Consider the following 27852-nt stretch of genomic DNA (forward strand, 5'->3'; position numbering starts at 1 on the left):
AGTTTTGTGTCCAGTTTGCGAAACAAAACAAAACAAACCGGATCCGGTAGGAAAATCATTGTAAGTGGGCACCGGATTCAGATTTTTCGCTAACTGCACAGTTGACTTACAGTACATTGATTTTCATGCCAGATCCGTTTTTTTGTTGTTTTTTTTTATCAAAAAAAACTAGATCTGGTGTCCATTGACTTACAGTTATTTTCATACTGGATCATTTTTTTAGTTTTGATTTAATACATCTGGATCCGGACGAAACAGATGCATCCAGATGTAGTAAATGGCACGGATCCGTTTAAATACGATTTTGAGATCCTCCGCCGGATCTCTAAACCGGAATTAACAACACAGATGTGAAAGTAGCCTAAGATTAGAAGAACATGGTTGCCTTTTTCCAAAAACACCTGTCCACAGGCTGTGTGCGGTATTGCAGCTCCACTCCATTTACGTGAACAGAGCTGAGTGGCAATATCAGACGCAACCTATGGACAGGAGCGGTGCTCTTTTCGGTAGAAAGTAGTTACGGTATGTTCTTCTAATCATTGAGAACCCTTTTAAGGTTAAAACAACATACGTTGAAAGGACAGACTTGATCTACTTGTTCTGCAGATTCAGGAAATTTATGGCCTACCCTCACAATGGGCCATCAATGTCAGAGCAGTGGGTGTCGTCGGCACCCATGCTAATCTGCTGTGTGAAGGGTTCAGGGTGCTGGTCGTACAAGTGCTGTGGCCTCTTCATTGTTTACATGCAACCGTCTACATAGTGGCGGCAGTGCAGGATATTGCAACTTCATCCCATTTAAATTGTTCAGACTGAACCCTTTGACCTCACTTTACTCCTAAACAGGTAAAGACAGGTCAAAACGGACACTTCCAGTGTGTTTCTGAGAAAAGTGTAGCCAAGTTTGATATATCACATGATCCCCTTCCATTTTGATTTCAATATGGCAGATTTCAAAATGGGGCCCAAACCGTTTCCTTCACCAAATAATGCAGTCTCACTCCCAATTAATACTTTCACGCATTGAAAGTTAATTTTCAACAAAAGGGATCCATAGATTATATACGTCTGGGTGGTCTGCATTTATCACACCAGAAATGTTCAGAAATGTCCTTGCAGAGTTAGCAGCTGGAGCAGCAGGGGGTGGTTGTCGGTGACAGCCGGGTTCCCATAGACAAAACAGAGATTATTATTATTTTTTTTACAATCCCTGCCTTCTCTATTGCTGTATATAGTGCTCAATTAGTGCAGTGTAGAGAGATCAGGAAGCAGCCAGGGCTATGGCATCATGTGATTGATGGGGTCATGGTAACTGCAGGAGCTGCGGAGTCATAGCAGACCCTGATTACCTTTGCAGTGCATGTCAGGACGCTGTGTTCCCCTCTGTAACTAGGGCTAATATGTTATCTAGTTAAAGGAAGAATCAGCAATTAAAAGTTAGACAGGAAAAGGGTCCTTCCATACATGAATTTGACTCTGGTGGGTTTTTTTTTACAGCTTAAATAAGAGAATAAGTGCCGTTTTATGTTTTGTGATTTTTGTAGTATTTTTTTGAGGTGCTTTTTGCATACACTGGGGGGAATTTATCATGAACTACACTCCAGATTTCTGTCTTCAAAAAATCACACATTAGGGATTTATGACTGGGAGATGTATTATTTTTTTTTTAATTAGCAAAAAAGTCCTGAAGTCACAAAAAGCATTTCTAGACAAAAGTGTTCGTTTTAAAGATGCACTAGATATAGCAAGCAACATGCACTGTTTGATAAAACCTGGCGCAGAGTACTCGGAAAACTAACTTCAAATATTACCCTCATGATAATATTATAATAATGTCTTACGGCTAGTGTTTTTTTCATGGCATTTTTCCCCTAAATGCCAAGAGCAAAAAATGACTTTTGTTCTGCTTTTCATATTGCTAATGTCTGGAGCTGGCATTTCTACTACAAAAAGAGCCAAAAATCGTGTCTGAAAGCACCCAAAAAGAATGATTAAAAAGGATAAAAACAAAAAGCCCCCACTAGCCCACTTCTGCAGCTAATAGCCCCATATATACGGTACTGTATATAAAAATGACAACTTTGTGTGTCTTACATTTTACCAGGTATAAAAACAAAACATACAAAAAATGGCATAAAAGTAAAGCCCCATCTATCATTGAAAATACCAGTAATAATAACCTAACAAAAACAAACAGCTTAAGGCCATATTCACATTTCCGTGTCCGTTTGACGTTCGTGGAAAATCTGTCTGTTTCTTCCATGAACATTAGTTTTGAGCGACGCGAGCTTTGGATGCTACATCCGAAGTCGCTTCTTTCAAAACTTCAGATTAAGGCCTCATGCACACGACCGTTGTTGTGTTCCGTTCCGCAAAATGGGGTTCCGTTGTTCCGTGATCCGTTTCCGTTTTTGTTTCCGTGTGCCTTCCTTTATTTTTGGAGGATCACCAGACATGAAGGAAAGTAAAAAAAAGTCTAAGTCAAGTTTGCCATGCAAATGATAGGAAAAAAAACGGACACGGACGCAGATGACAATCTTGTGTGCCTCCGCGTTTTTTTACGGTCCCATTGACTTGAATGGGTCCGCGAACCGTTTTCCGTGAAAAAAATAGGACAGGTTATATTTTTTTAACGGACTGGAACCACGGATCACGGACGCGGATGACAAACGGTGCATTAGCCGAGTTTTCAACAAACCCATTGAAAGTCAATGGATCCGCAGAAAAACTGAACAACGGACACGGAATAAAACAACGGTCGTGTGCATGAGGCCTAATACTGTACGGAGATCCGTCTCCTTATATGGGCTCCTTGGAGCCGAAGGTAGTCATTCGTGAAGTCTTGCGTGAGTTTGTTGAATAACTTCGATGGTTGATTTTTAAAGTGGAAAACTAATTAAAAAATTGAACCCGAACTTGGCTTCGGTTCCGACTAGTACCTCAGAACTGAAGCAGAGTTCGGTTTCAAGTTTTAAAGTGGTTTTCCACCGTCGAAGTTATTCAACAAAGTCACCTGCGACTTCACGAATAACTAACTTCGGCTCCACAGAGCCCATACATTTTATTACTGTATGGAGACTGATCTCTGTACAGTATTATTCCGAAGTTTTGAATGAAGCGACTTCGAATGAAGCATCTGAAGCTCTCTTCGCTCATCACTAATGAAGATGTCCGTGTTTTGTCCATGGATCCAATTGCCCTCCGTCTTTCACCTGTATTCTATGGACACTGCTCAGCTGAAGATTAGTTTCCAGAACATCTCCTACTAATGATCCATAAAAAAAACACTGACAGAACACAGAAGCCATCGGTGTTGTGTCAGTGATTTTCCCCGGACCCATAGAGTTTAAGGGGTGTGTTTTGTCTCTGTGATTTTTTCCACTGACCCACTGTCAGTGCAAAGCCAGTGAGGTGCAAACAAGCACATTAAAAGTCAATGGGTATGTGTGCGATTCATGGAGAACATGTCCGTGATTCACTGAAGTGTGAAGGGTGCATGATGCTGAGAAGCAAATTCAGTGTCTTTTCAGGCTGTCACACCCTGTGGGGTGGTACTTAGTCCTGACGAGTCTTATTAGTCCTGATACCTGTCTGTGCACATATATCAGCTGTACATTAGGCACCAGCTCTGACCATCAGCACTTGGAGCACCTGGTATGACCGTATCATTCTTCACGTTTCTTTACCACCCAGTGAAGAGATATTGGCTTTGGCTGGCTTTCTTCCTTCTTGCCAGTAATTCTCTGGGTCTTTTCGCAGTCCAGTCTATGGGGATACATTACAGAAAGCTCTCATTATTATTTTCTCCTTCCATAGCAGATTGTCTAAATCCTTACTCATCGTGGCACAGGGTATAAAGTATCTAGACGTGCCTAGTCACTGCCGCTGCTCCGCGTGCTTGAGGATGTCATTGGGTAATGTACTGTATTTATGTTATGCTGATCCCTTTTTAATTTTTTATCACTATATGGCTGTTTAGCATCATAGTAAGTAAACTTGTATCAGAACAGCTGGAATTAGAGCAGGGGTCAGCAGCCTCCGGCACCCCAAACTACGTCTCCCATCATGCACACTTGCTTGACCAACAGCTGGAGTGCCGAAGGTGGCTGGTCCCTGCTTTAGAGCATTCAACTCCTCTGCACATGCTGCGAACAAATTTTCCGCCATCAAATAGAAGGGGGGGGGGGGGGGGCGGGTCGTCATAGAAAGCTGCTGAAGTCTTTTGGGTCAATTTAAAACAATGTTGTCCCATGAACTAAAGAAAGATTTGAATCTACATTTGTTCGTTAAATACAGATGTCCTTAATTGTCTTTTAGGCATTTGTACTTTTATTGTTATCTTTTCACATAGCAGGCACTCTGTCACTTTAACATTGACTTAAAGGGAACCTGTCACCGGAATTTTGTGTATAGAGTGGAGGACATGGGTTGCTAGATGACCGCTAGCACATCCGCAATACCCAGTCCCCATAGCTCTGTGTGCTTTTATTGTGAAAAAAAACCCAGATTTAATACATATGCAAATTAACCTGAGATGAATCCTGTACGTGAGATGAGTCAGGGACAGGACTCATCTCAGGTTAATTTGCATATGTATCAAATCGGTTTTTTTGCACAATAAAAGCACACAGAGCTATGGGGACTGGGTATTGCGGATGTGCTAGCGGCCATCTAGCAACCCATGTCCTCAGCTCTATACCCAAAATCCCGGTGACAGGTTCCCTTTAAAGGGAATTTAAATCACTTTTTTTAAGTTTAACAATTTTTTTTAAATGATTTTTTGTTTTCCATGTCACTTTTTATATTTAAATTAAAACCAGAAATCCTGCAATTTTTACACTGGCCACTATGTCTAATAATTGGCACCACTTCTTGGTCTGTACAGATCACTTTACTGCAGTTATCTGCTTATCTGTCATTCTAATCCTGCCTGTAATTATAGTACATCTGTGTATAGATAACACAGGATCCACCATTCACATTAGGTGATTGTCCAAGTTTATCTATTCTTTCCTTGTACAATGACCTCTGCACAGAGCATGCTTAGAAAACTGTACCATAGAAGTCAATGAGGTCCCCTTCAGACCATTGTGTCTATGGACCATAAGGCTGCTGTAAAGCAATATTTTTTTTTTGTAAACGTTGTTAACAGCTCAGGCAAGATGGCCCCCCCCATAATCATGTTCAAAAAATGGAATTAAAAAAATTTACAATCAGAAAATAAAAACAGATCAGAATAAATAAGGGAGTGCTGCTATCTGATTTTAACTGGCAGGTAAAATTTTTGGTGAACGTTTCCTTTAAGGTAGCTTTCCATGTTTGGTGCGGAGCATTCATTGTTGCAGGATGACCTAGATACAGGCCGGTTTCTGACGGGTGTGTTCACTGCATAAGACACGCTCCAAGTGGGAGCATGAATTCCCATAGTGAAATCCGCTCCTCTGACTGGACCGCACCGGCATTATAATAATTTATAATGCTGTGTGTCTCTGCCCGACCTCAACTGTAATGATTTGTACTGTGATGGCATTATGCGAGTACCAATCACTACAGTTGAGGTTATTATAATGCTGGTGCTGTCCAGTCAGAGGAGCAGAGTTCACCACGGGAATTCATGGTCCCACTTGGAGCGTGTCTGACGCTGGGTTCACACCTGAGCGTACCGAAGGAGCGCTCTGTATGCGCGATTTTATCTGGCGTTTACAGACGCGGCTCCGGCAACAAGCAAACGCCCATTGTCGCGCGTTCCCGGAAGTCTATGTACGGGAACGTGCGACCATACGCCCAAAGAAGCTCCTGTACTTCTTGGGGTGTAGGGCGTTTTACAGCGCGTTCGTACGCGCTGTAAAACGCTCAGGTGAGAACCATGCCCATAGGGGATCATTAGTTCTTGCCTGTTGAGCGTTTTACAGCGCGTCGGAACGCGCTGTAAAACGCTTAGGTGTGAACCCAGCTTTATGCAGTCAACACGCTCTTCTAAAACTGGCCTTTTTGTTGTTTGTAAACACTGTGGGAAGAATTTATAACAAGGGGAAAATTGAACACGTTAAGGACCTTGCCGTTTTTCACCTTAAAGACCGAGCCGTTTTTTGGAAATATGACGTGTCACTTTATGTGGTAATAACTTCAAAATGCTTTTACTTATACAAACCATTCTGAGATTGTTTTCTCGTCATACATTGTACTTCATGATAGGGGACAATTTTAGCTTATATAATTCACCTTTATTTGTTAAAAAAATTAGCAATTTTAATTTTTTTTTATTCTTTTAAGGCAGATAAGAGTTATTACTTTACGTTTCCCATACGTTCATATGTTTGCATCATTTTGTAAATGTAATTTGATTGTTTGGTATTATACTTTTTGTGATGTAAGGTGACAAAAATAGATTTTTTTTACAGTTTTCATCTGACAGGTAAAGGGGTTGTCCGGGTTCATACCCTTATTTTCACCCAGACAGCCCCCCTGAGGCTAGCATCGGAGCATCTCATGCTCCGATGCACTCCCGTGCCCTGTGCTAAATCGCGCAGGGCACGGGCTCTTTTGTTTTCAATAACACTGTAAGGTACCTGTAAAAGGTAGTGTCCGAAGTGGAAGTAGTGTGCTAGAGATCCAGGCAAAGCGTCGTCAGGCAAATAGTTCACAATCAAAATCCGGAGAAGAGTCAGGCAGGCTAAGGTCATTCACGATCTGGTGGCAAGGTACAAAATCAGCAGGCTGTAGAATAGTCGGGATATCAGGCAGGAGTTCAATACAAGGAAGATCACTGAAGTCAAAACACCCAGGGAAGAAATCCAAATAAACGGGCACTGAGTGATGTCCTCACTTCCTATTTAAAGGCTGTCCAGATTGAGAATTGTCCACAGCTGGCAGCAGGTGGAGCTAGAGAGTATGATGTAGTGTTGAACACAGTAAGGACATTCCCAAAGTCTAGATCTCTTCTGTAGCACAACAGGTAAGGCTATGGTTTAAGAGACCAGGAAGATCCCGGTTCGAATACAACCCGGGTCATGACAAACACACTGCCGGGCGGTAACTTCCGCCCGGCAGTGTGTTCGGTGACGTCACCGGCTCTGAGAGGCGGGCTTTAGCTCTGCCCTAGCCGTTTTACTGGCTAGGGCAGAGCTAAATCCTGCCCATCAGTGCCGGTGACATCACCGGGGTTCCTGGCAGCCCCATGGAGAGCCCCGGTACGTCACCGGATCTCCAAAAAATGCCTTTGCCCTGCGCAATTTAGCTCCGATGCTCATGTCAGGGGGGCTGCCGGGGTTAAAATGGAGGTATGTCCGGGTTCAGCTCTGAACCCGGACAACCCCTTTAATTAATGTGATATTTTTATAGAGCAGGTTGTTATGGAAAAGGCAATACCTAATTTGTGTATTTTTTTTTATATTTATTTTGATTTTACACAATAAAAGCTTTTTTGAAAGGAAAAACAATCATGTTTTCATGTCTCCATTTTCTGAAAGCCATTTATTTTTTATTTTTTGGGCAATTGTATTACCGGTATGTAGGGTCTCATTTTTTGTGGGAAGAGATGACTGGTGTTGCACTTTGTGATGTAAGGTGACAAAAAAAAATTACTTTTCTTGGCACAGTTTTTATATTTTTTTTTACGGTGTTGACCTGACAGGGTGGATCATGTGATATTTTTATAGAGCAGGTTGTTACAGACGATACATAATATATATATTTTTTTCTTCTTTTTTTTTTTTTTTACTTGATACTTAATTTTTTTTTTAACTGTTTAAAACACTTTGATTTTACTTTTAAATTTTAAAATTTTTGGCCCACTATGGGACTTCAACTTTACAGGGGTTCAATGCAGTACAATACATCTGTTAATCCACTGGTATCGGGGTTATCACCGATGTTGGTGGATGCAGAAGGGGTCTGGCTGCCGGGCCCCTGCCACTGATCGCGGCACCGCACACGGGGCAGAGGCCAGACCGCAGGACGAGAATGCTCATCCTGGGGTGCAAAGTAATGGCTGTTTAGGACTTGCATTCTCGTCCTGGGTCCTTAACCTGTTACGTCAGTTTTGCTTGAGTCTGCGTCGGAGTATTTTATGCCACCTTTATCAAATGCCCCATGTTACTTGATAAATTTGGGTTCTTACTCCACCCTCCTCCAGAAGTGAGATTGCGACCTTTTTTTTATTTTTTAATTCTAAATCTGGAGTGAAACTCATTAACATAAATAACCACACCCACTTTCCACCCACATTACAGAACTGGAGTGAGTGACGCACAAATGCAAGGAGACGCAAAAGTTAAATATTGCACGAGTGCAAAAAGTCGCAAATGCCTTATTTTTGCTACTTTTTTTGCCTCCTTTGCTGGCTGGATTCATGCTTGCACACTATAGTAAAGGACGCCGGCCCATTTGGTGGCCGGGACCATGGGAGTGCGTCATGGCTACCTTGTATCTGCGCTGCAGCAGCGTCCATAACCCCTGGATACGAGAAGTGTATAATGCGATGGAAAAATTAATCCAGCCAGCAAAGGAGGCAATATGGACAATCACAATGCATTATTCGACTTCTTTCTCTCTTCTGTTATTTTGTTGATGTTACTAGTTGTGAAAAAAAAAAAAAAAAAACGCCAACCTATACGGTGTATATATATCTAATATATAAAGCTGAGTGTGTGTGTGTGTGTGTATGTCCGCTAAAGGAATCCGCACCGTCGCATTTACAATCACTGAATTTTGGCACACAGGTACATCAGGTGTCCAGGAAGGTTTTAGACCGAGTCCCAGCTCTCTAGCACATACCGTTCCTGAGATATTCCCAAAAAATGCATTAGCTAATAGAAGCTTGGTCACATGACCCTTATCAGTCAATAGAAGCTTGCAGGCCCTTAGTCTCCACATACACACAGTTTTACACCAGGTTTCCATAACAACCCAGCCATTTTTCTTCACTGCTGTAATCGCTATTGAAGTAAAGCCATAGCCTAATAGCACTTAGTACCTTATTTCCAGATGTGCCTTTGTTCCAGCAATAAATGTTTTTTTAGGGCTCTTTCACACTTGCGTTGTCCGGATCCGTAGTGTACTCCATTTGCCAGAGGTGCCCGCCGGATCCGTAACACCGCAAGTGAACTGAAAGCATTTGAAGACTGATCCGTCTTCAAAATGCGTTCAGTGTTACTATGGCAGCCAGGACGCTATTAAAGTCCTGGTTGCCATAGTAGGAGCGGGGAGCGGGGGAGCAGTATACTTACCGTCCGTGCGGCTCCCGGGGCGCTCCAGAATGACGTCAGAGCGCCCCATGCGCATGGATGACGTGATCCATGCGATCACGTCATCCATGCGCGTGGGGCACCCTGACGTCACTCTGAAGCGCCCCGGGAGCCGCACGGACGGTAAGTATACTGCTCCCCCGCTCCCCACTACACTTTACCATGGCAAACAGGACTTTAGCGTCCTGGCAGCCATGGTAACCATTCAGAAAAAGCTAAACGTCGGATCCGGTAATGCGCCGAAACGACGTTTAGCTTAAGGCCGTATCCGGATTAATGCCTTTCAATGGGCATTAATTCCGGATCCGGCCTTGCGGCAAGTGTTCAGGATTTTTGGCCGGAGCAAAAAGCGCAGCATGCTGCGGTATTTTCTCCGGCCAAAAAACGTTCCGGTCCTGAACTGAAGACATCCTGATGCATCCTGAACGTATTTTTCTCCATTCAGAATGCATTGGGATCCTCCTGATCAGGATTTTTCCGGCATAGAGCCCCGACGACGGAACTCTATGCCGGAACAGAACAACGCAAGTGTGAAAGAGCCCTTATCCTCTGAAAATCCAGTTCATTTGGTATTTAAATGAGCTAGTAAGGTGCCCAAAGGGGCGTCATTCTTGCAGGAAGGAGCCCAGACATGCCTCCTGCCACAATGTATCCACCCACCCCTCCTACATCACATTCAACCCATAACTCTGCCCCCCTTTTGCCTGCTCCCAGCATGAGGGCGGGCTTGGGCACTAGCAGGAGGCGTGCCTGTACTCTTTCCTGCAAGAGTGACGCCCCTCTGGGCACCTTACTGGCTCCTTTGCATACCAAATAAACTGGATTTTCAGAAGATAGAAAACATCTATTGCTGAAATAAAGGCACATCTAGAAATAAGGTACTACGTGCTATTAGTCTATGGCTTTACTTCAATAGCGATTATCCTGGTGACAGATTTCCTTTAAAGGGGCAGGGTGCTTTGGATGACACTGTTAAAGGGGTTCTCCAGGAATTAAAAAAAATCTAAATACTTAAATATTATTTTATAATAAATATATTCACAAATACCTTTTATTACTTAGAATTAGGGGTGGGCGATATAGGCATATAGGCGATATGCGATATAAATTTGGGTCACAATATGGATTTTGTGCATATCGCCTACACTCACCTAAAGAATTATTAGGAACACCTGTTCTATTTCTCATTAATGCAATTATCTAGTCAACCAATCACATGGCAGTTGCTTCAATGCATTTAGGGGTGTGGTCCTGGTCAAGACAATCTCCTGAACTCCAAACTGAATGTCAGAATGGGAAAGAAAGGTGATTTAAGCAATTTTGAGCGTGGCATGGTTGTTGGTGCCAGACGGGCCGGTCTGAGTATTTCACAATCTGCTCAGTTACTGGGATTTTCACGCACAACCATTTCTAGGGTTTACAAAGAATGGTGTGAAAGTGGGAAGGGAAAAACATCCCGTATGCGGCAGTCCTGTGGGCAAAAATGCCTTGTGGATGCTAGAGGTCAGAGGAGAATGGGCCGACTGATTCAAGCTGATAGAAGAGCAACGTTGACTGAAATAACCACTCGTTACAACCGAGGTATGCAGCAAAGCATTTGTGAACACGCACAACCTTGAGGCGGATGGGCTACAACAGCAGAAGACCCCACCGGGTACCACTCCTCTCCACTACAAATAGGAAAAATTGGTTTCTTGAACATGACAATGAGTTCACTGTACTAAAATGGCCCCCACAGTCACCAGATCTCAACCCAATAGAGCATCTTTGAGATGTGGTGGAACGGGAGCTTCGTGCCCCTTTATTAGTGACCTCCAAAGTACCCCACTCCTCAGAATCTCCTCCTTGCTCCCCGACGTCAGAAAGCTAGTGTCGTCATAGTGTTCCTTCCCTGTGCTGGCATCAGCCTCAGGGAAGGAACAGCGCATGCGCTAGATCGCGCACCCCTGCTAATCAGCTGTTTGAAGAGAAAGCAGTTCCCGTACGAGCGCCGCCTTCTCTTCACTGTTTACCTGCTCGCCGTTGCAACTGCAGCCATGAGCAGGTGTAATTACAGCTAAGCCGTCCTATTCACTTCTACATTATGCCACCATACATCATAATCCCAGGAGTAGGACTTCCCTCGTTGCTCACATTAATCTACGGCTGTCATTGCATCTGAGACAAAAGTGGGACTCATCCTGGAAGAGCATAGACCTTCATTCCAGCCTCCATTGTCGTCTTGCAGTACACCATGATAGCCTTTGAATGCGTTGGCATGAGACCAGTGGCTCGTTGCCCAATGTCTTGCAAACACCTTCTGATGGTTGTTGCCCTAGGCTTGGGATGTGACTTCAAATTTCACTTGCAGTACAGAACAGATCACAACGTGCCATTGTCTTCTTGTTGTCATTCCAGTTTGTCATTGTTCTTCGAACCCCCCAGGGCATGCGACGTTAAACTATGCTGACATCTCGGCCTAGGCACTTACTAATCTAACCGAGTGATAAACCAAGGTCTTTAAGCTCAAGGATTCTGCCCCTCTCAGTTTGTGACAAGTGATGATAACTGGCACATCAATGAACAGGAGGCAACGAAAAATTATCCCTCATGACTTGATCTGATTCTTGAGGTTGCCTTTGTCCAAAAAAAATTTGCTTTCAATCTGGCTTTTAAGCATCTGTCACATGTTGGAGCTAGGTTTATTAAGGAACAAGAAACTTAAAAAGCAAATACATAAATAGTCAATGCCATCAATACATTCTTGTCCCTCTTTCTTTTACAATCCCTCCCCACTCCACCCCCCGTACCCTACCAACCTGTGCGATGCGTCCCCCCAAAAAAAAAAAAAAAAATATAAAAAAAAAAAAGAAGCCTACCAATACCAACTTCCCCATACTCTGGACCATTTTTGCCCAGCATTTCTTTGGTGATATAAAACATTCTCATATCTCTTCACCTACTTCACCAAAGATAGCCATTCATCAAGCTTTGGAATATTATGTGAGATCCAAACTCGAGTAACCAGCAGTCTAGCTAAGAACATAATTCTTACCAAAAGAATCTTTTTATATTTGTGACAAATAACTCTAGAAAGGTCGCTCAATATCCAATATTCAGATGTGAACAGGATTATTACCTTAATTTTATGGGTAATGAAATTATGGTTCGAAGCCCAGTAAGTTTTTAACTCTGGACACAACCAAATCATATGCAAAAAAGATATTCTGCGTATGTTAGCAACACCTTCTACTTCCTAAATTTGCATAACCTTATGGCTTTTCCTTCTTGGTGTTACAATTTCAGTGTTGAGAAGTATTCCAGTCTTTTCTTTTCTAGGGTCTCTGAGTGTCCCTGCAGTTGGACCCCTGACAGCATGTGACAGCATGTATTAGCCATGCTCTGTCATTATTCCTTAATGTCTAATATGGGATTCACTATACATCTTATAAGCTGCTGCAGAATCTCTTTGAATCTGATGTCTGCTGGAGTTGTATAATAAAGAAGAAATGAATTCGCTGGTGATGGCTAAAGCATTGAGTGTTGTAGATGATAGCTGAAGGAGACTTTCTTTTATGTCGACTGGTAGCTGTACCGTATATCAGGAATTTGTCAGGAGAATCCTGTTTAGCCACTGCTATGGCTAGTTAAAACCTGTAACAATCTAAGCTTCATTGTTTGCCAAGTCAGGAAAAGTCTAGCAGAGTCTTCTGGACGTCACGTGCATGTTTGTTTGAATTGAGCTAGGTAACATCTGAAACTTAAAGTTTCAGTATGACATCACAAAAATTATAGCAAAGGTAAAATAAGTCTGTCTCAGGCTACCAAACCAGGTAACATGTACCACCATATAAATACAGCGAGTGGCATTCAACAGAACCCACAGCTTGGTAGCTGGTTTATTTTGCAATGGAGTTTCTAGTGGCCCTTAACCACCCTACAGTCCAGAGCCTAGTTCCTGATGACTGATGTACCGTAGAAAATCCAGTACTTTCTAAGGTACATTGGTCTCCAGTACTTAGGAGACCGAAACCTGGTGGCCTGACAACATTTTAGAGCCTAGTTATTTTATGGTGAAGAATTGTAGTTATGCTACTTACAGATAGGTGGAGCTGGCTACCAAAGCTCTGTGGTGTACATCCAGGGAACTTCCGACATACAGTACAGACCAAAAGTTTGGACACACCTTCTCATTCAAAGAGTTTTCTTTATTTTCATGACTATGAAAATTGCAGATTCACACTGAAGGCATCAAAACTATGAATTAACACATGGAATTATATACATAACAAACAAGTGTGAAACAACTGAAAATATGTCATATTCTAGGTTCTTCAAAGTCGCTACCTTTTGCTTTGATTACTGCTTTGCACACTCCTGGCATTCTCTTGATGAGCTTCAAGAGGTAGTCCCCTGAAATGGTTTTCACTTCACAGGTGTGCCCTGTCAGGTTTAATAAGTGGGATTTCTTGCCTTATAAATGGGGTTGGGACCACCAGTGGCGTTGAGGAGAAGTCAGGTGGATACACAGCTGTCCTACTGAATAGACTGTTAGAATTTGTATTATGGCAAGAAAAAAGCAGCTAAGTAAAGAAAAACGAGTGGCCATCATTACTTTAAGAAATGAAGGTCAGTCAGTCAGCCGAAAAATTGGGAAAACTTTGAAAGTAAGGGCTATTTGACCATGAAGGAGACTGATGGGGTGCTGCGCCAGATGACCTGGCCTCCACAGTCACCGGACCTGAACCCAATCGAGATGGTTTGGGGTGAGCTGGACCGCAGAGTGAAGGCAAAAGGGCCAACAAGTGCTAAGCATCTCTGGGAACTCCTTCAAGACTGTTGGAAGACCATTTCAGGGGACTACCTCTTGAAGCTCATCAAGAGAATGCCAAGAGTGTGCAAAGCAGTAATCAAAGCAAAAGGTGGCTACTTTGAAGAACCTAGAATATGACATATTTTCAGTTGTTTCACACTTGTTTGTTATGTATATAATTCCACATGTGTTAATTCATAGTTTTGATGCCTTCATAGTCATGAAAATAAAGAAAACTCTTTGAATGAGAAGGTGTGTCCAAACTTTTGGTCTGTACTGTATATCTTTATGGGCATACATTGGGGTACGTTGCTAATATGGTCCCTATTGTGGAAAAAAGGTATACTGTATGGAATTGCATAATTAGACAGTATGGAGTAGCCTGAGGAAACGGTATGGAGCAGCCTGGGCGGACGCTGTGGAGCAGCCTGGGCGGACGCTGTGGAGCAGCCTGGGTAGACTATGCTATTACATAAAAAAAAAGGTATGCAGTAAAAGAATCGCATACCACCTTGTATACACCTGGATCTTTTCCCATCTTTACACCATGTGTAAGCTCTTAATGTGATGTGAACATAACCTAAATCTGTCCATAAAATAACTGCTATTCTTCACCACAAACACGCATGTCCTGTCCTTTTTTCCCCTGACATCTGGGGGTGAGACAAGGTCCCTCATATACATTAGCCTGCCAATCCCCAAAGTGTACGACCAGCTTGACACCAGCCTTGTTGCCTTGTGATTGCTTACTGCCTGACCCGGCGATACGGGATTCATTATACATTATTATGTGAAGATTTCAGCCCACACCTGCTGTCCATATACTCTGATATTTGCAGGGAGTTGTAAACAATAAAGTGGCTGAGAATGAGCAATTAGTTGACAAGTTGCTGCTGTTTGGATTCTGTCTGACAACTTGCCCCCATGTCCTTATCTCTTAATGACTTGTAAGCATCTTTCAAGGGGAAGCATGTCAAGCTCAGACATAATGAAGGCTTTGTTGTTTTTGTCAGCAGATGTTTTTGGAAACTGGTGACCCATCTCATGTGCTGGGCAGGTATCATAGCGTCCAACTTTGCGCCTCGTTCCCAACATTTGAATAAGCCGGATACGGTATTTTCTTGTCTAAGTAGGAGGATGTATTAAAACTTGTGAAGTTGGAGCAGTTACACATGGCAACCCATCTCAAAAGGTGCCGTCGGAGCCCGTGTTGTGGGCAACCCCTCCAGTTTTAAGAATCCTCCCCCACTGTTTTAAGGTGGGTTAGATCCAAATATTTGGTTAAGGGTACTTTCACACTAGCGTTATTCTTTTCCGGTATTGAAATCCGGTAAAGGGTCTCAATAACGGGAAAAAAAAGCATCAGTTTTGTCCTAATGCATTCTGAATAGAAAGCAATCCGTTCAGTATGCATAAGGATGTCTTCCGTTCCGTCCCTTGTACGGTATTTGACCGGTCAAAATCCCGGAACAATACCGCACTTGCCAGATCCGGCGTTAATTTCCATAGAGATGTATTATTGTCGGATTGGGTACCAAGTGTTCTGCAAATTCCCGGTCTGCACATGTGCTGGGACATCGGAGGAGCTATTTTTGCTTTTGATGTTTGAAAAAAAATGAAATACTGGATCCGTTATTCTGGATGAGACGGATCCGTTATTTCACCGTCTCCGTCTAACGGATCCGAAAAAAACATATTTCTGTTTGCATACGGTTTGCCGGATCCGAACAACGCTAGTGTGAAAGTACCCTTATTGGGGTATTATTTTTCACCAGTCAAACCAGAAAAATGCAAGTTAGACGAAACTATATCTAATCCACTTCTACCTCCTCATACTTTCAGAGGTTTGTGAAGCTGAGGTCAGTGGTGCTGTATGACAGCCTGTAGCTTTTCAGGTGCTTTCAGAGCAGACATGGACGGTGTGTTGTGACCAGTGAATCGTGTGCCTATGGCATCATAATATTCACTATTTTACTACAGTACTCAGAACGGAGCTAATGGAAGACCCTGCATAACAGGACCCCCATCTCTATATCTATATATATATATATATATATACAGTGGGGGAAATAATTATTTGACCCCTCACTGATTTTGTAAGTTTGTCCAATGACAAAGAAATGAAAAGTCTCAGAACAGTATCATTTCAATGGTAGGTTTATTGTAACAGTGGCAGATAGCACATCAAAAGGAAAATCGAAAAAATAACTTTAAATAAAAGATAGCAACTGATTTGCATTTCATTGAGTGAAATAAGTATTTGAACCCTCTAACAAAAAAAGACTTAATACTTGGTGGAAAAACCCTTGTTTGCAAGCACAGAGGTCAAACGTTTCTTGTAATTGATGACCAAGTTTGCGCACATTTTAGGAGGAATGTTGGTCCACTCCTCTTTGCAGATCATCTCTAAATCCCTAAGGTTTCGAGGCTGTCTCTGTGCAACTCTGAGCTTGAGCTCCCTCCATAGGTTTTCGATTGGATTAAGGTCCGGAGACTGACTAGGCCACTCCATGACCTTAATGTGCTTCTTCTTGAGCCACTCCTTTGTTGCCTTTGCTGTATGTTTTGGGTCATTGTCGTGCTGGAACACCCATCCACGACCCATTTTCAGTTTCCTGGCAGAGGGAAGGAGGTTGTCGCTCAGGATTTCACGATACATGGCTCCGTCCATTTTCCCGTTTATGCGAATAAGTTGTCCTGTGCCCTTAGCAGAAAAACACCCCCAAAGCAAAATGTTTCCACCCCCATGCTTGACGGTGGGGACGGTGTTTTGGGGGTCATAGGCAGCATTTTTCTTCCTCCAAACACAGCGAGTTGAGTTAATGCCAAAGAGCTCTATTTTGGTCTCATCAGACCACAGCACCTTCTCCCAGTCACTCTCTGAATCATTCAGGTGTCCATTGGCAAACTTCAGACGGGCCTGCACATGTGCCTTCCTGAGCAGGGGGACCTTGCGAGCCCTGCAGGATTTTAATCCATTGCGGTGTAATGTGTTTCCAATGGTTTTCTTGGTGACTGTGGTCCCTGCTAATTTGAGGTCATTAACTAACTCCTCCCGTGTAGTTCTAGGATGCTTTTTCACCTTTCTCAGAACCATTGACACCCCACGAGGTAAGATCTTGCGTGGAGCCCCAGAGCGAGGTCGATTGATGGTCATTTTGTGCTCCTTCCATTTTCGAACAATCGCACCAACAGTTGTCACCTTCTCTCCCAGCTTCTTGCTAATGGTTTTGTAGCCCATTCCAGCCTTGTGCAGGTCTACAATTTTGTCTCTGACATCCTTGGACAGCTCTTTGGTCTTTCCCATGTTGGAGAGTTTGGAGTCTGCTTGATTGATTGATTCTGTGGACAGGTGTCTTTTATACAGGTGACTAGTTAAGACAGGTGTCCTTAATGAGGGTGACTAATTGAGTAGAAGTGTCTAACCACTCTGTGGGAGCCAGAACTCTTAATGGTTGGTAGGGGTTCAAATACTTATTTCACTCAATGAAATGCAAATCAGTTGCTATCTTTTATTTAAATTTTTTTTTTCGATTTTCCTTTTGATGTGCTATCTGCCACTGTTACAATAAACCTACCATTGAAATGATACTGTTCTGAGACTTTTCATTTCTTTGTCATTGGACAAACTTACAAAATCAGTGAGGGGTCAAATAATTATTTATTTCCCCCACTGTATATATATATATATATATATATATATATATATATCGGGAATGGCCAACCTGCGGCTCTCCAGCTGTTGCAAAACTACAACTGCCAGCATGCCCAGTCTACCTACAGCTATCAGTATACAGCAGGACATGGTTGTAGTTGTACAACAGCAGGAGAGCCGCAGGTTGACCAGCCCTGATATATATATATAGTCAGGTCCATAAATATTGGGACATTGACACAATTCTAACATTTTTGGCTCTATACACCACCACAATGGATTTGAAGTGAAACAAACAAGATGTGCTTTAACTGCAGACTGTCCGCTTTAATTTGAGGGTATCTACATACAAATCAGGTGAACAGTGTAGGAATTACAACAGTTTGCATATGTGCCTCCCACTTGTTAAGGGACCAAAAGTAATGGGACGGAATAATAATCATAAATCAAACTTTCACTTTTTAATACTTGGTTGCAAATCCTTTGCAGTCAATTACAGCCTGAAGTCTGGAACGCATCGACATCACCAGACGCTGGGTTTCATCCCTGGTGATGCTCTGCCAGGCCTCTACTGCAACTGTCTTCAGTTCCTGCTTGTTCTTGGGGCATTTTCCCTTCAGTTTTGTCTTCAGCAAGTGAAATGCATGCTCAATCGGATTCAGGTCAGGGGATTGACTTGGCCATTGCATAACATTCCACTTCTTTCCCTTAAAAAACTCTTTGGTTGCTTTTGAAGTATGCTTTGGGTCATTGTCCATCTGCACTGTGAAGCGCCGTCCATTGAGTTCTGAAGCATTTGGCTGAATATGAGCAGATAATATTGCCCGAAACACTTCAGAATTCATCCTGCTGCTTTTGTCAGCAGTCACATCATCAATAAATACAAGAGAACCAGTTCCATTGGCAGCCATACATGCCCACACCATGACACTACTACCACCATGCTTCACTGATGAGGTGGTATACTCTTCTCTTCCCATCACTCTGGTACAAGTTGATCTTGGTCTCATCTGTCCATAGGATGTTGTTCCAGAACTGTGAAGGCTTTTTTAGATGTCGTTTGGCAAACTCTAATCTGGCCTTCCTGTTTTTGAGGCTCCCCAATGGTTTACATCTTGTGGTGAACCCTCTGTATTCACTCTGGTGGAGTCTTCTCTTGATTGTTGACTTTGACACACATACACCTACCTCCTGGAGAGTGTTCTTGATCTAGCCAACTGTTGTGAAGGGTGTTTTCTTCAACAGGGATAGAATTCTTCGGTCATCCAACACAGTTGTTTTCCGTGGTCTTCCGGGTCTTTTGGTGTTGCTGAGCTCACCGATGCGTTCCTTCTTTTTAAGAATGTTCCAAGCAGTTGTTTTGGCCACGCCTCATGTTTTTGCTATCTCTCTGATGGGTTTGTTGTGTTTTTTCAGCCTAATGATGGCTTGCTTCACTGATAGTGACAGCTCTTTGGGTCTCATCTTGAGAGTTGACAGCAACAGATTCCAAATGCAAATAGCACACTTGAAATGAACTCTGGACCTTTTATCTGCTCATTGTAATTGGGATAATGAGGGAATAACACACACCTGGCCATGGAACAGCTGAGAAGCCAATTGTCCCTTTACTTTTGGTCCCTTAATAAGTGGGAGGCACATATGCAAACTGCTGTAATTCCTACACCGTTCACCTGATTCGGATGTAAATACCCTCAAATTAAAGCTGACAGTCTGCAGATAAACTACATCTTGTTCGTTTCATTTTAAATCCATTGTGGTGGTGTATAGAGCCCTAAAATTTAGATTTGTGTAGGTGTCCCAATAATTATGGACCGGACTGTGTGTATGTATGTATGTGTGTGTATGTGTATATATATATATATATATATATATAACGGGATGACAAACGTTTGTATATATATATTTTTTTCCCTTACATTTTGCTTGAGCCTGCGATCCCATCATTTATGCCAAGTTTATTAAACGTTGTTTGGTAAATTTGGTTCATCTTTAAATATATCTATTGATGTTCCGCCAGTTTTACATTGCTTTTCTTAAATCTGGGGTAAACCTACTCACCTTGTTAACTATGCCCACTTTTCAGAAGTGCTAAAAGCAGCGTAAAATCGCAAAAAGTGCCAGTTTTGCCGAAAAGCTGGAGTGAACCATCATTTCCAATGTTATTATGCAAAAAAACTGGCTTCATAAATTCCCACTTAGCGGGTATTGCAGTTCTCATCCTCAGTGAGGCTTGCGAGTATGACTAGATAGGAGTGAAATGCTGGTATTGTCTCAGTCAAATCCAATTTTTTACGTTTCCTACATTTTAAGTAGCTTCAATATCCCCTTTTTGATTGGTCTAGAATTGTCCTTAGCTGGTGACTGGTCTTTTGGAGGCCTGGATACTGCCAATGATACAAAATCTGCTGCAAAAGTCTGCAACAGATGGGTCAAGTTGTGGATTTGGAAATCTGTATCACTATTCTGATCCGCAAACAACGGATCTGCAAAATACGGATAGCTTCTGCGTGCACTCTGCATTTTTCTCACTCATATCAGTAGGAATGCCTATTCTCATCCGGTATAAGGCATGTCCTATAATTTGTGCAAAAAATATACGGATGTGTCCATGGCCCCATAGAAATGAATGGTTCACTGTGCTATCTGTAAAAAGTGCGGGTAGCACAAGGATGAAAAACACTGCCATGTGCGTGAAGCTTAATTTGCTAAAAAGGTTTTTTATTTTTTATGCTTTTTTGTGAATGGAGTTTGTTCTGTACGTTAAGATGTAACAACCTGCTTTTAATACTCGCATTGTGCTGTTTTCTGTGCTTTACTGGTCTTTGTTAGCATATCTTAGTACATCCTGACTGTTCAGTGCTTGAGAGAGCGTACATACTGCCTGCTTTATCTTTGCCTGCTCAGGCATTATAAGGGGTGTGACTGAGTGCACCTGGAACATCAGAAACATCATTGTACGATATAAGAGGGTAATGGGAAGAAGGTACGTTACAGCACTCTCCGATGTTTACAGGGGAACCAGGCAGAAGAAAATTAAAGCAGTCAATTTTAACCCCTTGAGGACCCAGCCATTTCAGTCACAGACCACTTAAACAGGTTGTCTCACTTCAGAAAATGGCATTTATCATGTACAGTCCTGATCAAAAGTTTAAGACCACTTGAAAAATGGCAAAAAATCATATTTAGCATGGCTGGATCTTAACAAGGTTCCAAGTAGAGCTTCAACATGCAACAAGAAGAAATGGGAGTGAGACAAAACATTTTTTGAGCATTCAATTTAATGAAAACAATGAATAAACTGAAACAGGCTGTTTTTCAGCTGATCAAAAGTTTAGGACCACACCTCCAAAAAAAAAAAAAAAAACGAAACCCTCCCAAAACAGAAATCCAACTTCCAAACATGAACTCAGTAATGAGTAGCTCCGCCGTTATTGTTTATCACTTCAAAAATTCATTTCGGCATGCTTGATGCAAGCGTTTCCAAGAGGTGAGTGGGAACATTTCTCCAAGTGGTGAAGACGGTCGCACGAAGGCCATCTACTGTCTGGAACTGTTGTCCATTTTTATTAAACTTCCCTTGCCATCCATCCCCAAAGGTTCTCAATTGGATTTAGATCAGGGGAACACGCAGGATGGGCCAAAAGAGTGATGTTATTCTCCTGGAAGAAGTCCCTTGTCCTGCGGGCATTGTGTACTGTAGCGTTGTCCTGTTGAAAAACCCAGTCGTTACCACACAGGCGAGGGCCCTCAGTCATGAGGAATGCTCTCTGCAACATCTGGACATAGCCAGCGGCCAGGGCCGGTGCAAGGATTTTTGCCGCCCTAGGCAAGATAAAAATTGCCGCCCCCCCCCCCCCTTATCAGAAATCACATATGTTCCACCCCTTTCTCAGCTTTTAAATTAAAAGAACTGCTATGCTTCCCTTACGGTTAATCAAGCTTCTTGTAGCTGTCTCTTTTTGCGGAATAGAATTGCGGATCCGTCGTGCGGCCCTGGATCCGCAATTCCGATCCTGAAAAAAATAGAACATGTCCTATTCTTGTGCACAATAATGGACAAGAATAGGCATATTCTCCTAGTGCCGGCAATGTGCGGTCCGCAAAATGCGGAACGCACATTGCCGCTGTCCAAGTTTTGTGGATCCGCAAAACACACACGGATGTGTGAATGGACCCTAAATGTGAGGTAAATTAGTTTCCAATGTAGTATTAATAACTAAACAATTACATAATAAATATATTGCATTGTCTACTTACCACCAGGACAATAAGATGATCTGGTCTCTGGCTGCAGTCTGGCTCTTGGGACTCCCTTGTCACTCTCTCCCCCCCCCCCCCTCCCTTGTCACTCTCATTCTACCCCCCTCCCTTGTCACTCTCATTCTACCCCCCCTCCCTCCCTTGTCAATCTCATTCTACCCCCCCTCCCTCCCTTGTCAATCTCATTCTACCCCCCCTCCCTCCCTTGTCAATCTCATTCTACCCCCCCCTCCCTCCCTTGTCAATCTCATTCTACCCCCCTCCCTTGTCAATCTCATTCTACCCCCCCTCCCTCCCTTGTCAATCTCATTCTACCCCCCCTCCCTCCCTTGTCAATCTCATTCTACCCCCCCTCCCTCCCTTGTCAATCTCATTCTACCCCCCTCCCTTGTCAATCTCATTCTACCCCCCCTTGTCACTCTCATTCTACCCCCCCTCCCTTGTCACTCTCATTTCCACCCCCCCCCCCTTGTCACTCTCATTTCCACCCCCCCCCCTTGTCACTCTCATTTCCTCCCCCCCTTGTCACTCTCAACAAAAGCTCCTGTACCGCGGACCGAACAGAGCTCGGCCACGCTACATTAACAGCACAGAGCAGACACAGCAGGCGCGGGCAGGCTGCGCAGCACTGAGCCGGCAGCCGGAGATTCTTTAGAGGAGCGGCAAGCGCTCAGCCGCTCAGGAGGCGCAGCATGAGGGGCGCCGCCGGCCGAACTTATATAACCAACTTTTTTTTTTTACACACCACACCGCAACGGGCGCCCCCTGCTAAATGGCGCCCTAGGCGACTGCCTAAGTCACCTTACTGGTGGCGCCGGCCCTGCCAGCGGCCGTTTGACGCCCCTGCACTTCCTGAAGCTCCATTGTTCCACTGAAGGAAAAAGCACCCCAGACCATTATGGCGCCCCCTCCACTGTGGCGCGTAGAAAACATCTCAGGTGGGATCTGCTTGTCATGCCAGTAACGTTGGAAACCATCAGGACCATCAAGGTTACATTTTTTCTCATCAGAGAATAAAACTTTCTTCCACCTTTGAATGTCCCATGTTTGGTGCTCTCTTGCAAAGTCCAAACGAGCAGTTCTGTGGGGTTCAAGGAGACGAGGTCTTTGAAGAGGTTTTTTGTTTTTGAAGCCCTTCAGTCTCAGATGCCGTCTGATGGTTATGGGGCTGCAGTCAGCACCAGTAAGGGCCGTAATTTGGGTCGAGGATCGTCCAGTGTCTTGACGGACAGCCAATTGGATCCTCCGGCCCAGTGCTGATTAAATTTTTTTGGGTCTTCCACTTGACTTTTTTGTTCCATAACCCTCAGGATCATTTACGAAATTCCAAATGACTGTCTCACTGCGTCTCACCTAAGCAGCGATGGCACGCTGTGAGAGACCCTGCTTATACAGTTCAACAACCCGACCACTTTCAAAAAGGGAGAGTTTTTTTGCCTTTGCCATCACAACGTGTGACTACCTGACAGAAAATGACAATGAATCCACATCTTTGCACAGATTTGGCCTTTTAAAGGCATGTGGTCCTAAACTTTGGATCAGCTGAAAAACAGCCTGTTTCAGTTTAATCGTTATTTTCAATTGAATGCTCAAAAAATGTTTTGTCTCTCTCCCATTTCTTCTTGTTGCATGTTGAAGCTCTACTTGGAACCTTGTTAAGATCCAACAATGTAAAATATTATTTTTTGCCATTTTTCAAGTGGTCTTAAACTTTTGATCAGGACTGTATCATGTAATGTATTGTGATTGTCCATATTGCCTCATTTGCTGGCTTGATTAATTTTTCTCATTATACACTACTCGAATCCAGGGGTTACAACCACCCAGCAATCCAGCAGTGGTGGTTGTGCTTGCACACTATATAGTAAAGGGCGCCGGTCTGTTTGGTTGCCTGGATTGCGGGACTGTGCTTAGACCAGCACTTTTAAAGCCTGACGTACATGGGCTATGTCAGGCTTTAGAAAAGCGGGCACAAGGAGGAGAGCGAAGTGCTATGTGAGCTGATGCCCTGCGCGGCAATGCTCCAGCCTGTACAGTGCTCACAGGGGAATCCATACGGTCTTACACAGCGCTGCATGGGAGTACGGATCCTAAAGCTTGATAGAAAAATAAAAAAGCTCATCTGTCAGCAGATCTGTACCTATGACACCGGCTGACCTTTACATGTGCACTTGGCAGCTGAAGACATCTGTGTTGGTCCCATGTTCATATGTGTCAACTTTGCTGAGAAAAGCAGTTTTCATATATGCAAATGAGCCTCTAGGAGAAACAGGGGCGTTGCTGTTACACCTAGAGGCTCTGCTTTCTCTGCAACTGCTGCACTCTCTACACTTTGACTTTAGGAAAAATCTGAGTCAGATGTTATGATGTTTTCACTGTCAATCAAAGTGCAGAGGATCTAGTAGTTGTAGAGATAGCGGAGCCTATAGGAGTATTGACAACGCCCCGGTTGCTCCTAGAGATACATTTGCATATATTAACCCCTTCCCGATAGCCCGGGCATTTAAAAATGGCCGTGGTCGGTGGAAATGCCAGTTGCAGACTTTTAACCCTTCAGATGCCACAGTCAAACGTGACCACGGTATCTGGATGCTCTAAAACCTGGAAGCGCACGCTTCCAGGTGTGCTTCGGGTCCCCCAGTGTGGATCGGGAAAGCTGGATGCATTGTGCGGCAGCTTCTGTCCTCCTGAATGAACACTCCAGTGCTAATCTATTGATTGCTTGTTATAAAAATTCTAACCCCCCCCCTTTCCCCAAAATGTAAATAAAATATGTCAGCAATAAAAAAAATACACATCATGAGCATCACCACTTGCGAAACACGCCCTTACTTTTGAAATATAACATATATAATATTTTTCCCATACGGCAAACAGCGAAACAGTTGCTTCAACTCCCATAAAAATTTGAATAAAAAGTTATACACCCCCCAAAATGGTATTACTGAAAAGTACAGATCGCCCTGCAAAAAACGAGCCCTCACACAGCTCCATACAAAAAAGTTACAGGGGTCTCAATACAACGATGAAAAGATGAAAGAAGTTTTTATTGTTTTCAGTATTGAAACACAAGAGAAACTATACATATGTGGTATTGGTGTAATCGTACTGACCTGGTGAATGAAAGTAACAGGTCAGTTTTACCGCATAAGAAATGGTGTAAAGAACAACAAAATTAAACTGGCGGAATGGTGTTTTCAAAAAAAAAAAAAAAATATTTATTCCACCCTATTTGGATTTTTTTCCCTGCGTCTCACCACATTTTATGCAACCATAAATGGCGCCATTAGAAAGTGCACCTTGTCCCGCAAAAAACCAAGCCCTCGTACGGCTATGTGAATGAAAAAATAAAAAAAGTTCTGACTTTGGGAGGGCTGGGAGTAAAAAATTAAAACGGAAAAAATAAAATAAAAAAAATAATAAATTGAAAATCGATCGGTCACTAAGGGGTTAAAACATCATATTTCTCAGCAATGCAGGCATATATGAACATGGGACCAACACAGATGTCTTCAGCTACCAAGCGCACATGTAACAGGTCAGCCAGTGTCATAGTTGCAAGTCTGCTGACAGATGCCCTTTAAGAACCTCACATCCGCCCATAGGATATAAACGTCCTATGGGTGGATGTTTAACTCTGGAACGTCCATTCAGTGACAGCAGAGCAACCCAGAGAGAAGGCAAGGACAGTTCCACGGTGTCCCTGCCTTCTAGATCACTGCATACACAGCGCTTACCAAGCACTGTGTATACAGAGCAGGAAGCGCGATGCGCTTCCTGGCCCGGTGGTCATGTGACTGCCGGGGCCGGGAGAGTTCAGGAGCCGTCGGGTCTTTCACAGACCTCGATCAGCCCTGCACTGAGGCTGTACAGCGTTGCATTCTGCTGTGCCGCATCTCTGGGGGGTGTATTTCCACTGTAACTGGGGCTACTATGTCAGCCCCAGTTACAGGAGAAATGAATAGTGAAAAAAAAATATTCAAGTCAAATGTCCCCCAAAGGTCTTGTATGACCTTAGGAGGGACGCAAAGTATAAAATAAAGAAATAAAAAAATTAAGTGTTTTAAGTTAAACATGTAAAAAAAAAAAAATTCTCCAATTAAGTAATTAAAAAATATATTAAAAATAGGAAAAAATAAATAAAATGGACGTATTTGGTATTGCCACGTCCGTGACGGCTGGCTCTATAAATATCACATGATCCACCCTGTCCGATAAACACCATAAAAAATAAAAACTGTGTAAAAAAGAAAAAAAGCCATTTTTGTCACCTTACATCACAAAAAGTGCAACACCATGTGATCAAAAAGGCGTATGTCCCACAAAATGGTACCACTAAAACTGTCACCTCATTCCGCCAAAAATTAGCCCCTACGTAAGAAAATCGCTCAAAAAATAAAAAAAAACTATAGCTATCAAAACATAATTTTTAGTTTCAAGGTGTTTCTCAGGTGAATGCTGTAAAATAAATAAATAAATAAATAGAAACAGTGCCACAAAAAAGCTATTTTTTGCCAACTTGCATCACAAAAAATGTAAAAGCAAGCGATCAAAAAGTCATATGTACCCCAAAATTGTGCCAATCAAATAGTGATCTCATCCCGCAAAAAATTAGACCCTACCTAAGACAATAGCCCAAAAATAAAAAAAACTATGACTCTCAGACTATGGAGACACTAAAACATGTTTTTTTTTTTGTTTCAAAAATTATATTGTGTAAAACTTAAATAAAAAAAAGTATGCATATTAGGTATCGCCGCGTCCGTAAAAACCTGCACATGACCTAACCCTATGACTATGGAGACACTAAAACATGTTTTTTTTTCTTTTTTTTAAATGATATGGTAAAACTTAAATAAAAGAAAATATACATATTAGTTATTGCCACGTTTGTAACAACCGGCTGTATAAAAATATCAAATGACCTAACCCCTCAGGTGAACACTGTCAAAAAAATAAAATAAAAATTGTGCTAAAATAAAACCACTTTTTTTGTCCCCTTACATCACTAAAAGTGCAACACCAAGCAATAAAAAAGGCGTATGCCCCCCAAAATAGTCGCCTCATCCTGCAAAAAATGAGACCCTACGTAAGACAGTCGCCCAAAAAATAAAATGGCTCTCAGGATATGGAGACACTAAAATATCATTTTTTGGTTTAAAAAATAGTCATTGTGTAAAACTTAAGTAAATAAAAAAGTATACATATTAAGTATCGCCACTTCCGTAAGAACCTGCTCTATAAAATTATCACATGACCTAACCTCTCAGGTGAACACCATAAAAACAAATAAAATAAAAACTGTCAAAAAAGCAATTTCTGTCACCTTACATCAAAAAAAGTGTAATAGCAAGCGATAAAAAAGTCATATGGACCCCAAAATACCGTCATCTCATCCTGCAAAAATTATACCCTACCTAAGACAATCGCCCAGAAAATAAAAAAAACTATGGCTCTCATACTATGGAGACACTTTTTTTTTTGTTTCAAAAATATTATTTTGTAAAACTTAAATAAAAAAGCATAGATATTGGGTATCGCTGCGTCCGTAAGAATCGGCTGTATAAAAAAACCACATGATCTAACCTGTCAGATGAACATTGTAAATAATAAATAAAAATGGTGCTAATTTTTGTTACCTTGCCTCACAAAAAGTGTAATATAGAGCAACCAAAAATCATACACTGCTCAAAAAAATAAAGGGAACACTTAAACAACACAATGTAACTCCAAGTCAATCACACTTCTGTGAAATCAAACTGTCCACTTAGGAAGCAACACTGAGTGACAATCAATTTCACATGCTGTTGTGCAAATGGAATAGACAACAGGTGGAAATTATAGGCAATTAGCAAGACACCCCCAATAAAGGAGTGGTTCTGCAGGTGGTAACCACA

At 42.5% G+C, this 27852-nt stretch overlaps 1 protein-coding gene across 3 annotated transcripts in view; it reads left to right on the top strand.

Moving 5' to 3' along the window:
- The window catches only part of ST3GAL6 (ST3 beta-galactoside alpha-2,3-sialyltransferase 6), a 217954-nt gene that overhangs the window by 54240 nt on the left and 135862 nt on the right, over positions 1 to 27852 (top strand). The window contains exon 1 of one of the 3 annotated variants that reach the window (XM_040423281.1): positions 3618 to 3914. The exons of the other annotated variants lie outside the window; for them this stretch is intronic. Coding sequence (XP_040279215.1) covers positions 3905 to 3914 — 10 coding nt within the window. The 5' untranslated portion in view covers positions 3618 to 3904. Of the gene's footprint in view, positions 1 to 3617; positions 3915 to 27852 lie in introns of those variants that run through there. 3 annotated transcript variants of the gene reach the window in all.

This window comes from Bufo bufo, chromosome 3 (genome assembly GCF_905171765.1).
Source record: "Bufo bufo chromosome 3, aBufBuf1.1, whole genome shotgun sequence".
NCBI lineage: Eukaryota > Metazoa > Chordata > Amphibia > Anura > Bufonidae > Bufo > Bufo bufo.